Source organism: Haliotis cracherodii, unplaced genomic scaffold, assembly GCF_022045235.1.
Source record: "Haliotis cracherodii isolate W230 unplaced genomic scaffold, xgHalCrac1.p SCAF_10, whole genome shotgun sequence".
Classification (NCBI taxonomy): Eukaryota; Metazoa; Mollusca; class Gastropoda; order Lepetellida; family Haliotidae; genus Haliotis; species Haliotis cracherodii.
Genome location: NW_027266265.1, coordinates 31,078,891 through 31,102,798, shown reverse-complemented (window position 1 = coordinate 31,102,798; position 23,908 = coordinate 31,078,891). Strand labels below are relative to the sequence as shown.

Here is a 23,908-nt window from a genome sequence, read left to right as displayed (position 1 = left end):
CAGTGTTGTGGATCATTTCTCCCACGACCACACTTTGCGTTCTTTGGAACAGATGCGATCATATTGTAGTGGACAATAATCTCTCGTACATTTAGGGATGAAATATTTTCACCATCACCCCTGCAACAAATGACTGGTCCCCAAAACATTTCATAAAACACACAAAGTCCAAACCTTACACAGTCTAAGCATAAAATATCAGTTTCATATTTGTGATTAAGAAATGTATTTAATAAGATGGATTAAATGATGTCCACCAGTCTGTATTAAACATATGTAACTTTTTAACCCCCAACTCAATGCAAGGCCATAGTTAACTTTTTTTACAGGGGGGGGGGGGGGGGGGGGGGGCAAATATTTGTACAAGTATCACTTGTCCCCTACTTGATTCAAATAAAACTGTTTTCTATAAAAAAATCTAGGGGGGGCAACTGCCCCCCCGGCTGGCTACGTCACTGCAATGTGTAGTGTTGTTATATATTACTACAATTCAGTCATAGTTAAAGAAGACTAAAAACAACATTTCCACTTGGCCTTTAGTTTCAAGCACTAATAAGCGTTTGGTGATATTCATAACATTCTACCCGTGATGATGTGGATTAGGATTAGGATTAGGATTCAGCAACCCATGCCACTAAAGGGATCAGGTGGTCAGACTCATCGACTTGGTCGATGCATGTTATCCCAGTTATGTGGATCGATGGTCATAATATCTATCACTAGATTGTATGGTCCAGACTCAGTTAATTACAGACTGTCGTCATATAGCTGGAATATTGCTGAGTGTGGCGTTAAACAAAAAAATTAAAAAATCATAACATTGTTTTGTAAGGTATTCACATGATGTGCCTGAATAACTTTCAAAACCATAAACATGAATCTTCTAATTAATCAGCTGTAAAGTTGGTCATGCTATGAAGTCGCCCAACCACCTGAACCATTTGGTTGCCTCTTAACGATAGCATCCGTTGCTTGGGCCCTTTCCTGACCAAGAATCCCAACAGGGTAACAAAGCATTGGCCTTCCACTACAGCATCCAGCGATAGTCCTCAAGACAGATGAGGAGAAACTATGCCTTGCAGCATTGTGTCATCAGCAAGAGCATGACGGACAGTTGGTACTCTAGTACCATGTATTTAGCCCAGATGTACAAGTTAAATTCCAGTTGGTCAGCTGTCCATTTTGGGCTACTTGTTATGTAAGATTACATTTTCAGAGAAAAAAGACATCCTGACAAATTTTCGCAAACAAAAAGACCAGAGTGCATATTGAACCCTCTCTATAAAGCCATTTCCTAAATGTGATCCAGTTTTGTTCGTATGGCGTCAACAATAAATTATGATATACCCACCAATATGTTCATAAATGGGACAGTCAAAGAGGTTTCATGTCCTGGGCGGGATTGGATTGGGTTCAAAGTGAGGAAAACCATACACATTAGAATTGTTACAATATCAATATACTTATCCTGATACAACATGTTGCAAATACTCTCTCTCTTTGATCGGGTAGCCTAGTGGTTAAAGCATTCGCTCGTCACGCTGAAGACCTGGGTTCGATTCCCAACAGGGGTACAATGTGGGAAGCCCATTTCCGGTGTCCCCCACCTTAATATTGCTGGAATATTGCTGAAAGTGGCGTAAAACCATACTCCCTCACTCACTCTCTTCGATCCCATACCAAGGACCCAGAATGTGCCCCTCTGCAAGGATTTGCTCTCTAACAGGTCACCACTCGGAATTACCTCCCCTTGAACCATCTTTTTCCTGTCATCTGAAACTGCTGAAAACCTTCAGATTGGGGAAGACAGGGTCGGCCATAGAGCTGTTGAATCAGGATAAGTATATTATTTTTTTAAATATTCTTTTTTTATGTACCTTATTTCTTATCTTGATACAACATATTGCCAACTAATCCCACAGTTGGCGTTGACGTCTGTAGTTTGCGATGCTGTTCTTTTGGTAATCTGGACTGGACTTTGTTGTGGACTAGACTTAAGGCCCATCCACATCCTGTCATATCCTTAGAGACTGGTAATTTAATTCAGGGGAGGGGGGGGGCCAGTGAGATTGGCGGCCTTAGGACTGTATAATATTTTGCAGGAACCCTTCCCCCCACCCACCCATATTATTTAATGTTTTACCATCACACCCCGACCCCCAAATAATCAATGAGCAGTCCCAAAACAATGTATAAATGTACATTACAATTTACAATTTCACTGACAAATGTACAGCTTTCTGTGCAAGAAACTGAATTAGTGCTTCTGCTAGTGAAACCACACCTAAATCCAATGAGGGTCTGGAGCTGTACTACTCATCCTCAAGACATCGTCATCTTCTCCGGTGCAGTTCTAATCTTCGATCTAGATGCTGCCAGTACAGATTGCCGCTAAATATGAACGAACTGTACCTACCGCAACTTCTTCAGTAATATGGATTCATTTACTTTGTATGACAGTAGCCTGTAAACAAATCCCATTTAGAGTCCAGCAGATATAAAATGTTTTTTCACAGCCGCATAGATGAGATAGATACACTGAATGAAGCATCACTAAAATAACCAGCTACTGCCCGAAATGCGAGACAGCTGATGTTCACATGAACGTAGATTGAGGCCCCGAATAAAAAGAGGCCAACATCATCTGCCACCCACAAATTTTCTCCCTTTCGATGTTCATATGCCCAAACCGTTGAAGACAGTCATCAAGGGAGCGCATCCCCAGCCAGAACCAAAGGTTACTCATAAGCAATCTGATGGATACTGTCCTTATCAGACGGCACTATCTAATGCCTAACAGGCGCAGGCATCAACTCATAAGAAGGTGGCAATATGACGGAAGACTGTATTAAAGGTGGCAACAAAGGCCTAGAAGACAACCAGGGGCTTGAAGAAGTTCTCAAAAGCTATCAAGTAGCTCAAGATGTCCCAGTGCTCTGAATTAACGAAGCTGCTGTAGCTTCTTGTGGATGTCTTGACTTGTAGACCTGTCAGTTGCCACGGTGTTCAGGAATGAAGATTGCAGGTTTGAAGTAACTGAAGGAGGTGCCACAACGCTTGGACGCAACATAACAAGTGTAGAAAGCTCTACAGCGTAGTGACAGAATAGCTGACAAAGGTATTGTGTAGACTTGCAGCAGACATAGTTGAGATTCCAGTCGCCATGATGTCTGTCTCTTGGAAGGTGACAACACATGCACTGAACCTCAATGAGGGTTCATGGGGAGGTAACTCTGATCCTTGACAAGGCACGTTTTGGGTTCTGTGTTAAGGGATTGAGGCGAGAGAGGGAATTAGCAACATGTTGCTTCAAGAAATAAATACATATTCACAACATTTGTCCTTCAGCTGACAAAATGACAAAAACAATGCTATTGAGTATGAATGGAGTGACTATATAAAACTAAGCAGGTGTTAACTCTCTTCTGGCGTCTTTTTTGAGTTTTTTTCAGGTGAATCTGGTTCCACAAAGTCTCCTTTTTCATATGTTCCTACACCAGTTTCTTCAGAAGTTCGATCACTAGTGGCCTTCCTTTTCGAACTTGACTCATCATCGTTACTTTGACTGTGGAACTGTGCCCACTTCCGATGCATGGTCTCCTTTTCATGCTTAGCTTCTTCCAGGCGACCATCGTCTTCCCCCAAGGTTATCATACAAGCAATGGCAGCTCCTTGTTCAGCTAACGGCTTGGACTTCTCCCTAAATGTATAAAAAACACACATTTTTCAGGGCTGTTTAGAGTTACAGCATCTGTCAATCTGCCATAAAAGCAATGGCTACTTCCTCTCAGCCATCCCAGAGGGGCTAAAGGAACAAATGAGTGAGTGACACAATTTGTTTAACATAGTTTTTAAACAGTATTGCAGTCATAATATGTCAGCAGTCTAATATACACACATCCAAACATTACCTGAATATGTATGCATGAGTGGGAATGGTTTAATACAACTTTGCAGCCTGTCAGTTCAATGTGGGAGGAGTGCCCGAAGTGATGCAGATCTTGAAAGTTTATCACTTTAGTGAAACCCATGAGCAATGGTATGGTGCTGACAAACCAAGAAACATAATCAGGGTGAAACAAGGATTCTGTGCAACATAGAATTGCAGAGCTTTAGATGACCTGACCAGCCATTCACTACCGGTAACAATGGGTACTCAGCACCCATGCATGCTGTAAGAGTGAGTGAGTTTGGTTTGACGCCGCTTTTAGCAATATTCCAGCAATATCACGGCGGTGGACACCAGAAATGGGCTTCACACATTGTACCCATGTCGGTATCGAACCCCGGTCTTCGGCGTGATGAGTGAACGCTTTAACCACTAGGCTACCTGACCGCCCCTCATGCTGTAAGAAAAAGCAGCATGGAGGATCAGGTGCTCATAATGTTTGACCTCAAAGTGTCTTCATTCCCTGTCAGCATGGATTTCTGCTCCTGCTCTCAACCACTAGGACATGTACTGGACTTAAAGCAACACTTACAAACTCACTTCTCCTCCCTGAAAACTTGGGTTGGTAATGAATGGGTCAAACTTGGGTTGGTTGTTTTTGTTCAACCAGATAAGCATATCAACAAACCAAGCTTACTCAACCTCTCATCCATAGGACGTAAAGAAACCTGGGTGACTGGGTCCCATTCCTCAAAACAAACTTAGCCTTACAACTGTTGCAAGTCTATGGTACAGTGTGGGAGTTACGATCGTCTTAGCGCTAAGATTGCTTTGTGGAACGGGGCCCTAAACCACAACCCACATCAATCGTCAAGGTGTCATCCTCAACACAATCAACAAGCATTGAGTTAGGACTTAATATAGCGTCTTAAATGACCTACGGCACCTGCATTATAAAGAGTGCCATATATAATAAAACCTTCACTTAACTTGTCAGACTGTGTGAACTTACCAGAAAGGCGTTGTGTACTTTATTCCCTGCACTGTCACTACACTGCTGAAGCATCGGTCTTCCATTCGGTCCACCTGCGCAGGAAAACCAGGTTAATATCACTCTCACTAAGGAGGGCTGACAATGTCAACTCTTTGATAAAACCAAGGAAGATGGGTATGGCGCTGACAAACCATGAAACAAAATCAGGGTGAATCTGGGATTCAAACCCACAATCATTGGATTCTGGCATTCCTAAGGGATGCAACTCTGCACAGCAAATTGCTGTCTTTTATGAATGTACTACCTATGTCCTCTGGATAGAATGAAGCATGCCCGTTTAAGTATCAAGATATACAGTGTTGTACTGGGGTGACATACAGTTTTGTACTGGGGTGACATACAGTGTTATACTAGGGTGACATACAGTGTTGAACTGTGGTGATATACAGTGTTGTACTGGGGTGATAAACAAGTGTTGTACTGGGGTGATATACAGTATTGTACAGGGGTGATATACAGTGTTGTACTGGGGTGACATACAGTGTTGTACTGGGGTGACATACAGTGTTGTACTGGGGTGACATACAGTGTTGTACTGGGGTGATATACAGTGTTGTACTGGGGTGACATACATTGTTGTACTGGTGTGACATACAGTGTTGTACTGGGGTGACATACATTGTTGTACTGGGGTGACATACAGTGTTGTACTGGGGTGACATACAGTGTTGTACTGGGGTGACATACAGTGTTGTACTGGGGTGACATACATTGTTGTACTGGTGTGAAATACAGTGTTGTACTTGGGTGACATACAGTGTTGTACTGGGGTGACATACAGTGTTGTACTGGGGTGATATACAGTGTTGTACTGGGGTGATATACATTGTTGTACTGAGGTGACATACATTGTTGTACTGGGGTGATATACAGAATTGTACTGGGGTGATATACAGTGTTGTACTTGGATGACATACAGTGTTGTACTGGGGTGATATACCGTGTTGTACTGGGGTGATATACAGTGTTGTACTTGAGTGACTTACAGTGTTGTACTGGGGTGACATACATTGTTGTACTGGGGTGATATACAGAGTTGTACTGGGGTGATATACAGTGTTGTACTGGGGTGATATACAGTGTTGTACTGGGGTGATATACAGTGTTGTACTGGGGTGATATACAGTGTAGTACTTGAGTGACTTACAGTGTTGTACTGGGGTGACTTACAGTGTTGTACTATAGTGACTTACTGTGTTGTACTTGGGTAGATCCACCCTGTTCTTCTTGCACCATTCATACAGGCGCTGTTTTGGGGTGACAGCAACTGGATAGTCCTTTCTGTAGGGGAACCAATGAATGGAACTTTTAGTTCAGCATAAGAGGGGAGACAACAAACAAGGCATGCACATTGTGGGCACTAAAACTGTTTACATAGGCAGTGTGCATTAAAGTTGTTAGTCACTGCAGTCAGTAATGTTCCAGCCATATCTCAGCTGTCAGACAAACCAGAGGTTGATATTATGAGGAACAACTCCCAAGTATGATGACACAATCATCCAAGTCACAGAGCCCGACCACCTGATAGAATTAAGGAGTTATTCTAACCCAGTCCCCAAAGGGTTATGACAAGCTGGATGAAGCTGGGTATTCCCTTTCCATATCCTTTCACATGCAATACTACTTACTTAATGAATCGGACTGGGAATTCATACAACACGCTGCCATCGTCCGTTTTCCTGCGTTTTATACAATGGTCATTTTCTCCTGTATCACTTTTCATCATTTCTTCCTGTGCTTTCCTCTTCTTAAGAACGTCAGAATAGAACTCCTTCATGTCCCAGATGTCACTGAAAAGACATAATGTGTTAAATTATCACTGACTGAACATTAAGGTAAGGCTTTTTGACTTCCGGGTCTACTATGTAGACATTATCTCTTGCTTTACTCAATATCTTGCAAGGTATTAGACCACAATATCTGGCTGTGGCAGTATTCGTCATATACTGCAGTATCTCATTTTAATATATAATCAGCAGTGATATAAATCCCCGGTCTCCTGCTCCAAGTATCTCAATATATCTTCTGCCTGCAGTATCTCACTATATCTTCTGACTGCAGTATCTCACTATATCTCCCCTCCAGTATCTCACTATATCCCCCCTGCAATATCTCACTATATCTCCACTGCAGTATCTCACTATATCTCCCCTCCAGTATCTCACTATATCTCCACTACAGTATCTCACTATATCCCCACTACAGTATCTCACTATACCTCCCCTGCACTATCTCACTATATCTCCCCTGCAGTATCTCACTATATCTCCACTGCAGTATCTCACTATATCTCCCCTCCAGTATCTCACTACATCCCCACTACAGTATCTCACTATATCCCTCTGCAGTATCTCACTATATCCCCCCTGCAGTATCTCATTATATCCCTCTGCAGTATCTCACTATATCCCCCCTGCAGTATCTCACTATATCCCCACTACAGTATCTTACAATATCCCTCTGCAGTATCTAACTATATCCCCCTGCAGTATCTCACTATATCCCTCTGCAGTATCTCACTATATCCCTCTGCAGTATCTCACTATATCCCTCTGCAGTATCTCACTATATCCCCCCTGCAGTATCTCACTATATCCCTCTGCAGTATCTCACTATATCCCTCTGCAGTATCTCACTATATCCCTCTGCAATATCTCACTATATCCCCCCTGCAGTATCTCACTATATCCTTCTGCAGTATCTCACTATATCCCTCTGCAGTATCTCACTATATCCCTCTGCAGTATCCCACTATAACCCTCTGCACTAACTCTCACTATATCTCATCCATGGTGGTGACTCCCAGCATGGCCTGTCCCTCTGGCTCCTTCATCGTCTCATGCATCATCTGCAGGACACAGTACTTCGTGTTGATGGCGTTGTTGTCATACTCTGCAGCCTGGAGAAGAGAAAAAACAATTTTTGTCTTACAGGTACCTGCAACAATTTGTTCTGAGGAAACGACTATTCACTCATTGTAGGTAGGAAGAACATTTTTCACTGACGTCCAAAAATAACAAGCTGTCACATGGTATGGTGCGAGATCAAACCACTGACATTCTGATTTGAAGGCAGACTCTCTCTCCACTATACCAATGAGGCGGTAACACTGAGATTGTATTACCAACATTGGACTTGTTTTTGGTTGCTATGACCTGAGGGAAAGGCCCAAGAATCTAGCACACCTAAAGGATGACACTTGTAACAGAGAATTATGGCACCTTAGACCACTGGACCACCTGTGCATCCAACAATGTCAAGATCATTGTGAGCATTTAATGTTTGTTTCATAAATTGTACCATATTGGATCAAAGTAAGAAATAATTTTTGTTTTTGATCATATTGATCAAGATTAGACCATTCATAAATGATTGTGTCGCAATATACATACAAATCTGAGGTACTTCCTGATGACTTCATACAGAGGGAGCGGACCGTCAGGTCTAAACACTGACACGTTCCATTCGGCAGCTCGTGCTATCATCACTGAGGAGGTGCCTGCTTCTTTCCAGAATTCCTTGATTTCTTTAAGAGTCTTTATATCTCGAGACCCACCACTGTTTTTTCAAATCGGAAAAATAAGACACGCATCTGTTTGATGTATCTAGACCTGCTCAGAGGCCAATATTCAGCCCAGCAAATGTCAGTAAAAATTCCCAACTTGGAATTAAGACTTTTACTATTCACATTTAAATAAATCTTTACATTTGTCTACTTATCCTGCATTACTCGTTAATGCATTTACAGCTGTTTTTTTTACAGAAAGATAAAGCTGTGAGAGGTCCAGCTGCAGAAGAAGTTTTTCCAACCAGTAGTGTAGCAGTACCCTCACACAGCTGCCATGTGACCCGGAAATGGTGATGTCACATAAGAGCACATTACTGCTTTGTCAGCCAACACGAACAGACAAGTTTTGAGAATAAAGCCATTCTGCGACATGTTTCACTTACTTTGCAATGACTGGTATTGAGAGATGCTCTGCGATGGCTCTGATGACATCATTGCGGTTGTGATGCCGTGACCTCTCATACTTTGTGCGCCCGTGGACGGCAATGGCTGCCACTCCTGTACTCTCGATTAGCTTAACCAGCTTCAGTGTGTCCTCCAACTGAACAGAGAACAATGTTACACAGCAATACTACACAAGGGCATAACACACCAATGCTGCAGTAGCGCATAACAGGGCAATACTTCAGTAGGGCATAAGACAGCAATACTACAGCAGGGCATAAGACAGCAATACTACAGTAGGGCATAAGACAGCAATACGGCAGTAGGGCACAACACAGCAATACTACAGTAGGGCATAACACAGCAATACTACAGTAGGGCATAACAGCAATACTGCAGTAGGGCATAACAGCAATACTGCAGTAGGGCATAACACAGCAATACTGCAGTAGGGCATAACACAGCAATACTACAGTAGGGCATAACAGCAATACTGCAGTAGGGCATAACACAGCAATACTGCAGTAGGGCATAACAGCAATACTACAGTAGGGCATAACACAGCAATACTGCAGTAGGGCATAACACAGCAATACTGCAGTAGGGCATAACAGCAATACTGCAGTAGGGCATAACACAGCAATACTGCAGTAGGGCATAACAGCAATACTACAGTAGGGCATAACAGCAATACTACAGTAGGGCATAACAGCAATACTGCAGTAGGGCATAACACAGCAATACTCCAGTAGGGCATAACACAGCAATGCTGCAGTAGGGCATAACACAGGAATACTGCAGTAGGTTGGTACACAGCAATCCTGCAGTAGGGTGGTTCACAGCAATTCTGCAGTAGGGAGGTACACAGCAATCCTGCAGTAGGGTGGTTCACAGCAATACTGCAGTAGGGCATAACACAGGAATACTGCAGTAGGTTGGTACACAGCAATCCTGCAGTAGGGTGGTTCACAGCAATTCTGCAGTAGGGAGGTACACAGCAATCCTGCAGTAGGGTGGTTCACAGCAATTCTGCAGTAGGGAGGTACACAGCAATACTGCAGTAGGGAGGTACACAGCAATCCTGCAGTAGGGTGGTTCACAGCAATTCTGCAGTAGGGTGGTTCACAGCAATTCTGCAGTAGGGTGGTACACAGCAATACTGCAGTAGGGAGGTACACAGCAATACTACAGTAGGGAGGTACACAGCAATACTCTACAGGCAATGTCGAAGGAAACTCACAGTAGTGGACAGGTGTTGTAGTTCTTGGTATATGAGTGACACATGACTTTCACTGTGACATTGATGGGTCACAGTTATGCCACACAAATGCTTCTGAAGATTAGGGTTACAAGACAAAACAACCTTTGTTACTTTGTGTGTTTAAGGTGAGAGTAAAACATATTGTACACACCTTGGGCAGAATTCTGATCTTGCATGTTACAGGTATAGACAGGCCAGACACAAGAGTTGTCAATATCTGCAGCAGGGATAGCATGAGACATTAGCAATATGGACGGAACAACCCTTTCTCACTAAATTTGTTGATGAAAAAACCCTCCTACTCATAACAACATCGTTGATGAAACAACCCTTCCCCTCATAACAACATCCTTGATGAAACAACCCTTCCCCTCAAACAACATCGTTGATGAAACAACCCTTCCCTTCATAACAACATCGTTGATGAAACAACCCTTCCCCTCATAACAACATCCTTGATGAAACAACCCTTCCCCTCATAACAACATCCTTGAAGAAACAACCCTTCCCCTCATAACAACATCCTTGATGATACAACCCTTGCCCTCATAACAACATCCTTGATGAAACAACCCTTCCCCTCTAAACAACATCCTCGATGAAACAACCCTTCCCCTCATAACAACATCCTTGAGGAAGCAACCCTTCCCCTCATAACAACATCGTTGATGAAACAACCCTTGCCCTCATAACAACATCGTTGATGAAACAACCCTTCCCCTCATAACAACATCCTTGAGGAAGCAACCCTTCCCCTCATAACAACATCCTTGATGAAACAACCCTCCCCCTCATAACAACATCGTTGATGAAACAACACTTCCCCTCATAACAACATCCTTGAGGAAGCAACCCTTCCCCTCATAACAACATCCTTGATGAAACAACCCTTCCCCTCATAACAACATCCTTGACGGAACAACCTGATCACATTAAAATCAGATCTTTGACTGACCAATTAAATGATTTAAATGATTAAGAAGATAACATTAGCAGCTTTCTTGAGGTTTATGGCACTAGTTTCAAACTGGCGACTTATATTCCCTACTGTGTTTTGAAATATATTTGATCCAAGTTCTCAATTAAAAATTTGAAAACTGAAAAAATAAATGATTCTGGAAAGTGTAATAGATGGCCAAGATTGTATGGTAGTACTTCCAGTGGAAAGTATCTTCTGTTTCAAATGTTTATCACTTTAAAGAAAGGGGTTGATGATGATTTTGATAGAATCAGTCTGTGACTGTCCTTCTTGGTTGTTGCATGATTTGAAGACATTCCGACTGTCATTTTCTGTGAAGCGATGCTCTAAGTGGTCCTATAAAAGTTTGTTCTGAAGTGACCCATAATGGGATGTCCTCAGATTTTTGTTTAGCAGTAGCAAGAAGTAAGATCTGATTTAAATGAGATTGTGGAACAACCCTTCCCTCATAACATCATGGCGGAACACCACACAGCTGATTACATCACTGAAGTGGATGGAGTAAACCCTTACTTCTTTGATCTTCTCTGGTTTTGACAGGAGCGCGGCCCCCATTCCTCCCTGGAACACAGAACACACGTTACCAGATATCACACAGAACACATGTTACCAACTATCACACAGAACACACATTAACTGATATCACACAGACCACATATTACCTGATATCACACAGAACACATATTATGAGACATCACACAGAACACACATTAACTGATATCACATAGAACACACATTAACTGATATCACACTGAACACACGTTACCAACTATCACACACAACACACATCAACTGATATCACACAGACCACATATTACCTGATATCACACAGAACACATATTACCAGACATCACACAGAACACACATTAACTTATATCACACAGAACACATATTACCTGATATCACACAGAACACACATTAACTGATATCACACAGACCACATATTACGTGATATCACATAGAACACACGTTACCAGATATCACACAGAACACACATTTACTGATATCACACAGACCACATAATACCTGATACCACACAGAACACATATTACCAGACATCACACAGAACACACATTAACTGATATCACATAGAACACACATTAACTGATATCACACACAACACACATTAACTGATATCACACAGACCACATATTACCTGATATCACACAGAACACACATTAACTGACATCACACAGAACACACATTAACTGATATCACACAGAACACATATTACCAGACATCACACAGAACACACATTAACTGATATCACACAGAACACACATTAACTGATATCACACAGAACACACATTAACTGATCTCACACAACACATATTACCTGATATCACACAGAACACACATTAACTGATATCACACATATTACCAGACATCAGACAGAACAGACATTACCACACATCACACATATTACCAGACATCACAGAGAACAGACATTACCAGACATCACACAAACACATATCACTAGATATCAAACAGAACACACATTACCAGATAGTACACAGACCACACAGATGTGGCCAGACTTGGTACAGGACCTGCTGACAAACAAACTGTATAGTAGAGCCTCAATGTGGAGTTGTGGCCAGACTTGGTACAGGACCTGCTGACACACAAGGTGTTTACCTTGATGGAGAACTCCTTGGGGCAGCCCATGTTGACATCTATGGCAGAAACATCATTCTCCCTGAAAAGAACAGAATTTCTCACTCAGCATAATGTATACCGGTATTTACCATGCTTTAGAATCATTCCAGTTATACCTCAATTAAAAAGAAAGATGGTTTAAACAAGAGTCATCTGGAGATGACCTATCCTCTTGTTCTGGTTCTAATGGAGTTTGGCTACTTGTATCTGTCTTTTGGTTCCTTGCCATTGGATACCTTCAGTTTAGAGAAGAAACAAATAATGCTGTTCAGCAGTTTTCAATATCCTAAATCATCAATAGGCACCAGTGCTCCACTAGACTGATGTTCCATGGTGAGCACCACCCTCATTTTCAATAAAGTCTAAGTTGTCGTCTTGAAAATATTAACAAATCTTTAATTTTTTTATCCAAAAACATGAAAAACATTAAAAAAAGAAAAAGATATTCCCAAATCATCAAAAGGCACCAATTAATTACTAGACTGATCTAAATAGCAAGTTTTATCTTGAAATATTCATCGGTTTTGGAGTTCTGCTCCGGAAACGAGCACCATACTTAGTTTCAGTAAAGTCCAACTTGTTGTCATGAAAATATATAAAAATAAAGAAAATAAATCCCAAATCATAAAATGTACCAGTTCACCACTAGACTGATCTGTATAGCAAGTTTCATCTAGAAACATTCAGCGGTTTAGGAAAATGAAAGTAGATGGACATGTTGATTGCGGTATCCCCCCTGTTTTTCAAAATGGTGGCATACGAAAGGGACATATGAAGATAAATTATTATTTTTAAACATAAACATAATGTCAATGAACATGATTAATATGACACATAAAGCAAATACTGTATTCAAGCAATAACCTTTGTAACACAGGTCTGGGCATGTCTTCTGGCAGAAGGTGGTAACATTTATGCCTGCCCAACCTATTTCATGTCAGTGTGAAAATGGGATGCAAGTGAGTTCTTGATCCATTGGGCAAATCTAGGATTCAAACCCACGACCTCAATACATCCTGGGAGGTGAGGAAGGTTCTGTAACCATAGTAACTCACACTTTTTTGGCTGCAATCAGAGCCCTCTTTGCATCTGCTGTTCCCTGAATCAAAGAAAAACAACAGTGACTTTCTCCTTCAATTCCATCAATTCAATTATCATCATGTTTACCAAACTATATGCAGGACTATTTTATATGGTGAGTGAGAGGGTGGTTGAGGGGTTGAGTAGGTGAGTGGGTAGGTGGCGAGTGCAGGAAAGCCTTGTCATACAGGTTTTGGGCCATACCAATTAGGTGAAACCCACGATAATGGGTATGATTTTGACAAACCTAGAAACTTAATCATGTCAAATTTGAGATTCACATTCACATTCATCGTTTTTGCCATGGTAACTGGATGCATGTCTGCATAGAAAATTACAAGCCTCAAATAACTGGCCCATCCCAAGGATTGTCGATCAATCCCATAACAAGGACTAATCCAAATAATATAGTCACTTCATGGAAAAAAATGTTCACCCGTAATACCCTAAATCCTTTAGCGTAATTTTTCAAGAGGATGAATAATTTTTAAACATAACAAATGGTAGAAAAGCATTCCATACACCTTACCAACTGAAACACAAGCTTGTGTTTCTCCTGGGGACATGTCCTGAACACAACGATGTCATCATTCAGGATGTAATCAACTGTGCCCAAAACATCTGTAACAAACATGGGCAAATGTCAGTCTTCAAACACATTCCTGGAACACTCAATACATACACATATTCCATCTATCAACATGCCCCTAGCACTATTATCACCATGTCCTACATACTGGATTTGACACTCACAAATATGAGACACGTCTCTGCATGAGTGAGTGAGTGAGTGAGTTGTGTTTAACACCGCTTTTAACAGTGTTCCAGTTATATCACGGCGTGTCAGCTTAATGTGGGAGGAAAGCCCAAAGTGATGCAGGTCTCAGACATTTACCACTTTGGTGAAACCCACGAGCACGGGTATGGTGCTGACAAACCTAGAAACATAATCGGGGCGAACCGGGATTCGAACCCACAATCATAGGTTTCTGGCATGTCCCGTCTCTGCATGAACATGATGAAGATCTGACAAACCCTCCTGGAGAGACATGTTAGGTGAGTGAGTGAGTGAGTTGGGGTTTAATGCCGCTTTTAACAGTATTCCAGTTATATCGCGGCGTGTCAGCTTAATGTGGGAGGAAATCCCGAAGTGATGCAGGTCTCAGACGTTTACCACTTCGGTGAAACCCACGAACACGGGTATGGTGCTGACAAACCTAGAAACATTATCAGGGCGAACCGGGATTTGAACCCACAATCATAGGTTTCTGGCGTGACCAAGGGATGCAACTCTGCACAGCGAATCGCGGCGCCTTAGACGACTGGGCCACGTGTGCCCCCACATGTCAGGTGAACCCTGAATAAAAATTTGACTGCTTAATCAAAATGAAAGATGTGTGGGTTTTCATTGTCACAGTTTCTGTTACTGATTTGGACACAAGATGAGGGATATGAGCAGGTTTTCCCAAACAAAAGAGGAAAAGTTTAGGGGGGTCTGGGCATGCCCTCCCCAGAAATTTGTAAAACATTTGATTGCATTTCAAGCAATTTCGTGCAGTTTGGACAACATTCACACCAAGAAATGTAATAAGTCAATGGCAAAAGTCAATAAGTCAAATAAACAAGATGGCAGATGCAGTAAAATTTTGAAGTTAAATCAGTACTTATAAAAAATTGGGCATAGCTTCCGCGCACCTGGCTACCCACCAGGTCTGGGAGCATTACTGCCATAAACTTCAACCCCCATCCCCCAGACACAAGGACCACTGTCAGAAAAGGGTGCACTATCTTCAAGATACAAATATACCCTTGATAGTGCACCCTTTTGTGTACAGATGCCAGGGAAAAATGACACGGAGCTTAGTTTATATTACATTCTCCATTTGGAACTGGCTGATTATTTTTGTTTTTGAGATACAAAAAGTATCACTCGGGAAAACTTAGCTCGCTCATACTGAAATTTTGAAGGCTCCATGCTGATTAGCTGATTAGAAAGTTCACCTGAGGTGATCTCCAACAGAGGGTTTGTCAAGTCTTCGTGCAAAGACGTATCGAAATTGGAGTAAAAGATCTGATATTAATGAGTGAGTGAGTTGGGTTTAATGCAGCTTTTAACAGTATTCCAGTTATATCACGGCATGTCAGCTTAACGTGGGAGGAAAGCCCGAAGTGATGCAGGTCTCAGACGTTTACCACTTCGATGAAACCCATCATCATAACAGCATTAGTATTGTTTTATGTATGTTATTCAATCATTCATTGGCTTTAAAAGCATATCCAACAGAATGGAAAAGAGCGCATGTCATGCCATTGTATAAGAAAGGAGATCATTCAGTTGTGACAAATTACAGACCAATATCACTCATTAGTTGTATTGGTAAAGTATTTGAAAGAGTTGTATTTAAATATCTTTATAACTACTTTCATGACAATAAATTGTTTTTTAAATACCAGTCGGGCTTTCAAAAAGGCCATTCCACTGTCCATCAATTAATTGAATTGTATAATCAAATTTGTATATCTGTAGATAATAGAGAAAAATATTGCATGTTTTTTTGCGATGTGTCAAAAGCATTTGATCGTGTCTGGCATAGAGGGCTTATGTACAAATTAGAAATGTATGGTATAAAAGGGAATTTACTTGAATGGCTGTCCAGTTACATAAGCAATCGTACTCAATCAGCGTTTGTAAGCGGGGCTCTATCCAAGCCAAGGATTTTGAAGGCTGGCGTTCCACAGGGGTCGGTGTTAGGTCCCTTTTTATTCATTGTGTTTGTTAACGACATTGCTGATGAATTAGATTGCATAACAAGACTCTTTGCTGACGATACAACACTCAGCTTTTCTTCACCAGACAATCAACTTGTTGAATCAACTCTAAATTTAAATCTGAGCAAGCTGTGTAACTGGGCAAAACGCTGGTTAATTAAATACAACCAAGATAAAACAGAAGCGGTTATATTTTCCTTAAAAGATGAATCAGACCTCATTACCTTGTACTTTGATGAATGTAAAGTTAAGAATGTTCAAAATCATAAACATTTGGGTATAACGTTTGCATCAAACGGAAAATGGTCCTGCCACGTAGATAACATAATTAAGTCAACATCAAAAATGATAAATTCAATGATAAAATTAAAATTCATATTGAACAGAAATACATTAAATAAAGTATATACAATCTTCATAAGACCCCATTTCGAATATGCGTGTGAAGTGTGGGATGGGTGTAATATAGAATTATCAACTCAGTTAGAAAATCTCCAACTAGAAGCTGCCAGAGTAGTTACTGGGCTCCCAAAGTATACTTCGCACACACATCTGTATTATGAAACAGGATGGGAAACGTTAATAGAACGAAGAAGGAAACGCAAGCTATGTTTGTTCTACAAAATACAAAGTAATATTGCCCCAACTTACCTTAAAGACATTGTACCAACCACTGTAGGTTCAAATATATCATATAATTTAAGAAATTCAGACAATATTGAGATTCCATATACTAGATTAAAACACTCAACGTGTTCTTTTATTCCATCAACTGTAAGGTTATGGAACACTATTCCTGCAGGAGGTAGAAATTGTACATCTAGATCCCAATTCAAGACATACATACAAAAAGAGCAAGTCATTGCACCTCCATATTTTTCCTATGGTGTTAGAAAGTTGAATATTTATCATACTCGATTAAGATACACGAAAAGCCAGTTAAATTATGATTTATACAGAATAGAGGTAAAATGTGATCCAACATGTCAATGTGGTGATCCATGTGAAAACGCATATCATTATTTATTAAAGTGTCCATCGTACGTCCACCAAAGAAAAACTATGTTAATAATAATTCGGGACATTTTACAGAACGCAGTGAACAAAAATGCTAAATTAGATTTAAATTTGATGTTAAACGGAAATGAATGTTTGTCCATTATCGAAAATCAACACATCTTTAAAGCAGTGCAAATGTTTAAAAGTCATACAAAGAGATTTGGGTAACACTTTAATGTACATATACTAGTCTCTCTCTTTTGTACATTTCTTGTTATCTTTACACTCATCTTCTTTTCTGTTTTCCTTGTATATGATTTACTGTACAAGCTTTGTAAATACCATGGAGAGGGAGTCCTAAGTTGGATAACTTGTTCCCAATCCATTTCAATCTGAATAAAATATGTTTAAATCAAATCATGAAACCCATAAGCACGGGTATGGTGCTGACAAACCTAGAAACATAATTGAGGCGAACTGGGATTCGAACCCACAATCGTAGGTTTCTGGCATACCCAAGGGACGCAAGTCTGCACAGTGAAATGCGGCGCCTTAGACGACTGGGCCACCCGTGCCCCCCTGATATTAATGTGACTTGTACTTTTTATCTACATTTAGAACTTGTCATATTAGTTTGTTTTTCGAGACACACAAATTAGACATGCTAGTCTGAATGCTTAGATCACTTGTACAGGAAATTTATAAGCCTCAACACTGACTAGCTTATTAGAAGATTCTCCTAACGTGACATCCTATGGAGGTGTCATCCAATCTTCATGTACAGACCTATGGTATGGGAGTAAAAGATCTGACAGTGATTGCTGGCAAACCTGTGGTAGTTACCATGAGCAACATTCCACTCTGTCAGAGTATAATGACACACAACCAGAGAGCCCTAACGTTGTTACCATCAAATCCTCACTCTTTGCTCAAAAGAAGTTAAAGACCATCTGATTCTTTATATGGCAAAAGATAATCTGTAATGCCATGACAGATTAACTATAGTCATATAAAAGAATTTGATGTTCTATTATTTCTTTTGAGTAGTATATAATATAGTCACTTCTCAAGAACCAATAAAACAGCACATTCACCGAACAGGTTTTTTACATGGTAGATGTTATCATTTAACAAACCTTGATAAAAATAACATGATATAAATAAAAAGGAAATCCTAAAAAATTGAATAATTGTTTCAAATCTACAAAGATACAAACCCCTTTAATATTCTCTGTGCCATTATCATGTGCTATAAGTATAAAATGTAGCATTAACAGTTAAAAAAGATAAAAATAAGTTTCAATATACGAACCATTTACTTTTCGTTTGGCTGTCAAAATCTTGAAGTCTATAATTTCCTGAAAGTAATGATAAGTTGTCATGAACCATTTTATCAATACCAATGATAACCCATGTAAGGAATTGAAGCCAGGTATTCTGTTGCAAGGGTGAACACTTGAACCATTAAAGGCACTAACTATCCTACGTCAACTTGAGTGAGTGACTGCGGTTTTAGGTCACTTTCAGCAATATTCCAGCAATATTTCAGCAATATCACCAGATATGGGCTTCACACCAAGTAGCCATGTGGGGAATTAAACCTGGGTCTTTGGTTTAACCAGAGACCATATAATAGAATATAATCTATTATATGGTCTCTGGTTTAACAACTAGGCTACCTCACCGCCCCTTAATCAACATGAGATTCAGAAACATATTCCTTACATTTAACATTTGGACTTATCAGAGAAATCACATCTGTGTTCCCATAACCATGATAACCACTCTTTGTTATTATAATATATAACTACTATAAATCATGTATAATCATGATAATATTGTTATATAAACTATATAACTACTATAATCATGATAATATTGTTATCTAAACTATATAACTACTATTATAATGATAATATTGTTATCTAAACTATATAACTACTATAATCATGATAATATTGTTATCTAAACTATATAACTACCATAATCATGATAATATTGTTAACTAAAAACATTAACATGATATATATCAGGGTATGAAACACCCAAAATTTTCAGCCAGACCACAGGACTGGCTAGCTGAAATACTTGCCAGCCCTGACCAAAACCTGCCTGCCCACTAAAATCATATGTTTCTCAGGATAATTTAATTAAAACTTTAAATCGAATTCATTGAACATGAAGTAATGCAAGAAAAGAAATAGCAAACACTTTTTAGGTCAGATTTGTATTTAATATCCTAGAATACATCATGTAAATAATGCTTATCATCGGGAAATATTTAGAATATTTTTACATATGAAATATAACCCGACCGTCTGGCGGGGGGATTTGAAAATCTGGCAGCCCGAGTTGAAATCAACCCGTCACGGACGGTCAGGCAGGCAGGTATTTCGAACACTGTATATATATATTGATCCACTGACATTAACTGTACATAAGTAAAAAAAACAGGAATTAGTAAACAGTGGTAAAATGACACATAACATTTCGAGAATATCTAAAATTCAATTGAGGTTAACACACCAAACTTCATGAATATCAATACAATTCTACCACTCAAATAAGGAACAGCACAGTTGGAAACAAATTATGTAAGTGATTCAGAGATGGGTATCTTTATCAATAAATGGTTTCACAATGTGTGGATTGTTGGTTTTCACAAGTACTGGCTTTCATTACCATACAAATACACTGTGTTTGCACAAAAACATACACTAGTGGCGATAAAGTGCAAGTGTCTTGACTATTTTCATCACACACCTAAGGAGCAGTGAGTACTTGAAGTCATGCCTAGACTTAATGAGGCTCAACGAAACAATGCCATTTGATGACTCTCAGTCAGCCGATTTAGGGCTACAGAACATTTCATTCCAACACAGGGTGACTTTGGCACCCTACCGGGCACAAGGAAATCATGTGACCTGCCTCGTTCAGGAAGACTACAGTTGATCACGCCAATTCAAGATCACCAAATTCGCTTTCGTCATCTGCATAGAATTCTGCTTCTTAATGTCCCTCTCTACCACTCCTGACGTCCCAGTTCTGAGCAGAATCTCCGACAAAACTGTCAGGAATTGTTTGAGGGAAGCAGGAATTAGAGCTTGCAGATCATTATGTAGCATTGTTCTAACATGTCATCACCTTCAACTTGGACCTCAGTGCTGCCAAAATCATCATGGATTGGCTCCACAATGATGGAGGACTGTTGTTTTCAGTGATGAATCAAGATTTCTCCCACAACATCCAGATGGCACATCTCAGGTACACAAGTGACATTATGGACATTTGGGTCATAACTGCTTTCAACAGGTGGACACATTGGTGGTGGCAGAGTTATTAAAAGATGTAAGAGGCCATCTCTTACATGGGAAGATCAGGCCTCCCTTGTGCACGTCCCAGGCATCTTTCAACACAATAATGCCTGATCACACTCAGCTTGATTCCCAACTGATTTCCTAGCACAAAAAAACATTGCTGTTCTTTAGTGGCCATCCAGATCACAAGATCTGAATCCAGTTGAACATGTGTGGGATGAACTTGATTCAAGCCCGAGCCTCAGACATTGCAGGACTTGTTGGCTTGCAACTAGAGTGGAATAACGTCCCCAGACAGCTCATGCGGAATCTTGTTGATTCCATTGATTGCCAGTGTCAGGCCGTCATTGATTCCAATAGAAGTCATACATGATATTGAAGTTATCCGTCCTTGATCTTTGTAACCCAGTGACATTGCTCATTTTGGACTGTTAAATTAATTCTTCAAACACTGACAATCACAACTTTAATATATCTTTGTATCCAAATGAGCAACTCTTTGCATACAAATTTCAATGAATTCAGCTGTGCATTTCTAACTTTTGAGAAGTATATTTGTTCAGATACACCAAATTGTACTTGTATGGAGTAATCTTCAGATATTATACAAATCAAGATCAAGACAAACGTTTGCTGCGTACCTCACAGTATACAAGGTCAGCTCCATACTCGAGGGCCAGCAGTCTCATCGGGATGGTGCACACCCTCACCATGGGGGCGAGGATAACTTTCTGTCTGTAGTCTAAAGGCATTGTTGACCAAATCAATGTTCAGTTGTTGTCATGCGCAGACCTGGAATATTATAGCCTTTTAAAGACATGCAAGACTTTTATGAAACGTGCACTACCAGTTTCCTGGGTGTGGGTTATGTTTAAAATGGCCCCAAGTGAAAAAAAAACTCAGTTTGGCAAAAAAGGCGCCATTTTCTGGTAATAACGGATCAGAGGATTAGAGAAAATGAAATCATACAACAAATGGTTTCATTAAAATATTTAAAACATTATAGTAATGAAAATGTTTAGACAAATAATTTTGTGAAGACTTTCTTTACTTGAGACTTGTGTGTATTCATTAAACCTAAGGTTCTATTTCTATCATATTCATTGTTGTTTTTTATGGTACCACTTTCGCTTATGAGTCATGACTTATTCTCTTTCTGCACCACATGAATAGTAAACTGTTCACAAATGGTAAAAGGTTAAATAGGTGTACTGCACTTTACCTGAAGGTTGAATGTGTGTGGCCAGCTTGAAGCTAAGCTATGTTGACGATTTAATTAGCCAACACTTTACACTTATCACAAGTAATTACCCCAGTAGTGTCTTTCAACCTAGTGATCAGCACCCCATTGTTTACCTGATAAACTTCATAAAAGTTGTATGGATTTTCCTCAAATAAAATTGGATTATTTCATGTAAAGAGGTTCTAGCTAGCCTATACCCTAACTCACAAATATCTCAAAGGATCATAAGGGATGTTAGATTGGCAAAGGGTGCCAAACCCTCAGAATCGTGATGGGGTGTTTGATCGGAAAGGGTATTACCTAACCCTCATGATCAGAAGGGGGTACTTGATTGGAAAAGGGATCCAAGAGCTAAAGATAGAGTTATGAGTTACCTACCTGAGCCCTAACTTAAGGATAAAAAAACCCAAGTGCATTCAGTGAAAACAAGAGCCACAGTGGCTAAAAAGATTATGATCCTAAGCGTAACACTTGTTTACTTATGGAACAACTTGATCAGTCACTGTCCTGGTTTCCTGTGGTCCAAGTATCTTGATCATGAAAATATTATGCTGACTCCTAATAGTCAACTACAACAAATGTGCCTTTAATGAGTGAAAGTATGGCTAAAGTTTGTTTCATGACAACCATAGCGGTAACCTAACCAGGGTTGCTGTAAATAGCGGTAAGTTAGTGCATTTTGCCGACCACTTCACACACAATATCGCTGCAATTAATATAGATCTAAACAATATTGAATGAAATATTGAATAAAGTTAATTACAAAGACTACAAACATAAGTCCGAATGTCCAATGAACAGACAACCAGATAGTGTAAAAACAGTCCTGATTAAATTGCATACTTCAGTACGGATATGTTGACATGGGTTTTTTTGTGTTACAAGCTCGCAGTAATGTCTGTGCATTGTGCGCCCACTCAACAAAGTGTGCACTATACGGTATATATTATGAAAGTAACACTTGATTTGTATTCTCTTATTCATACATGAACGTTCAACAGTAACTGCCACATATGAGGTGGGTGGAACACAAAAGTCTGATTTGCAAAAAAAACAATTTCGGGATCCCTGGTTACAACCACGGCAACCCAGGCGTTGTGTCGTCTAAAACAACAGATACCCCCTAGTTGGTCCGAAGGCTGCGAATCGTAGTTCTTTGGTTTTGCTGTCGATAATTGGCATCTGGTGACTACGTGGGTGAATTAAATCGGTGCCGGCGAGACGACTGTATTGAAGTATTGGAGTATTCAATTTCAAAAGAAAATCTTCACATTCCAACTCTTTAAGTGGCATATGTTCTTGATCGACAATGTTATCATTTGCAACGTGGATCTAGATCTATTCATTTTCAAATTAATGTGTAACGTTTTGAACATCGATCTGAATTTTTATCGTGTCTGCATATTTATAAGCCTCAACCCGACTTTGACATGGCAATTGATTTTAACACATAGTGAGAAGTCTGAAAATGTAATCAAAACGCATCATTACGTTTCATGTGGACCATGTTTTCATCATGGGGGCGGCCATTTTAACCAACATTGCATTATGGGTATAGTAAGAAACATTACAAATCACTGCATGGGAATAATTTCTGGAATCACCAACATTTTTTAAAGATACAATTTGATCGACAAACTCAAAAAACACATTTTAACATGTACATTCTTCATATAACCTTGTATTTTAGCTCAAAATTAGTTTTT

The 23,908-nt window shown here is 39.9% G+C and overlaps 1 protein-coding gene across 1 annotated transcript; it reads right to left on the bottom strand.

Annotated features, from left to right (window-relative positions):
* Window positions 1-353: 353 nt before the first annotated feature.
* Window positions 354-23,738, bottom strand: LOC139454300 (tRNA-dihydrouridine(20) synthase [NAD(P)+]-like). Its single transcript, XM_071235921.1, has 15 exons — window positions 23,694-23,738; window positions 21,601-21,751; window positions 18,955-19,000; window positions 14,404-14,495; window positions 13,850-13,893; window positions 12,774-12,834; window positions 11,649-11,696; window positions 10,308-10,373; window positions 8,895-9,052; window positions 8,336-8,501; window positions 7,721-7,842; window positions 6,572-6,733; window positions 6,137-6,224; window positions 4,902-4,975; window positions 354-3,700 (listed from the first exon to the last, which is right to left on the bottom strand). Exons 2-15 carry the CDS (start codon window positions 21,709-21,711, stop codon window positions 3,415-3,417), a joined length of 1,524 nt encoding a protein of 507 aa, XP_071092022.1. The 5' UTR covers window positions 21,712-21,751; window positions 23,694-23,738; the 3' UTR covers window positions 354-3,414.
* Between the last annotated feature and the right edge of the window lie 170 nt (window positions 23,739-23,908).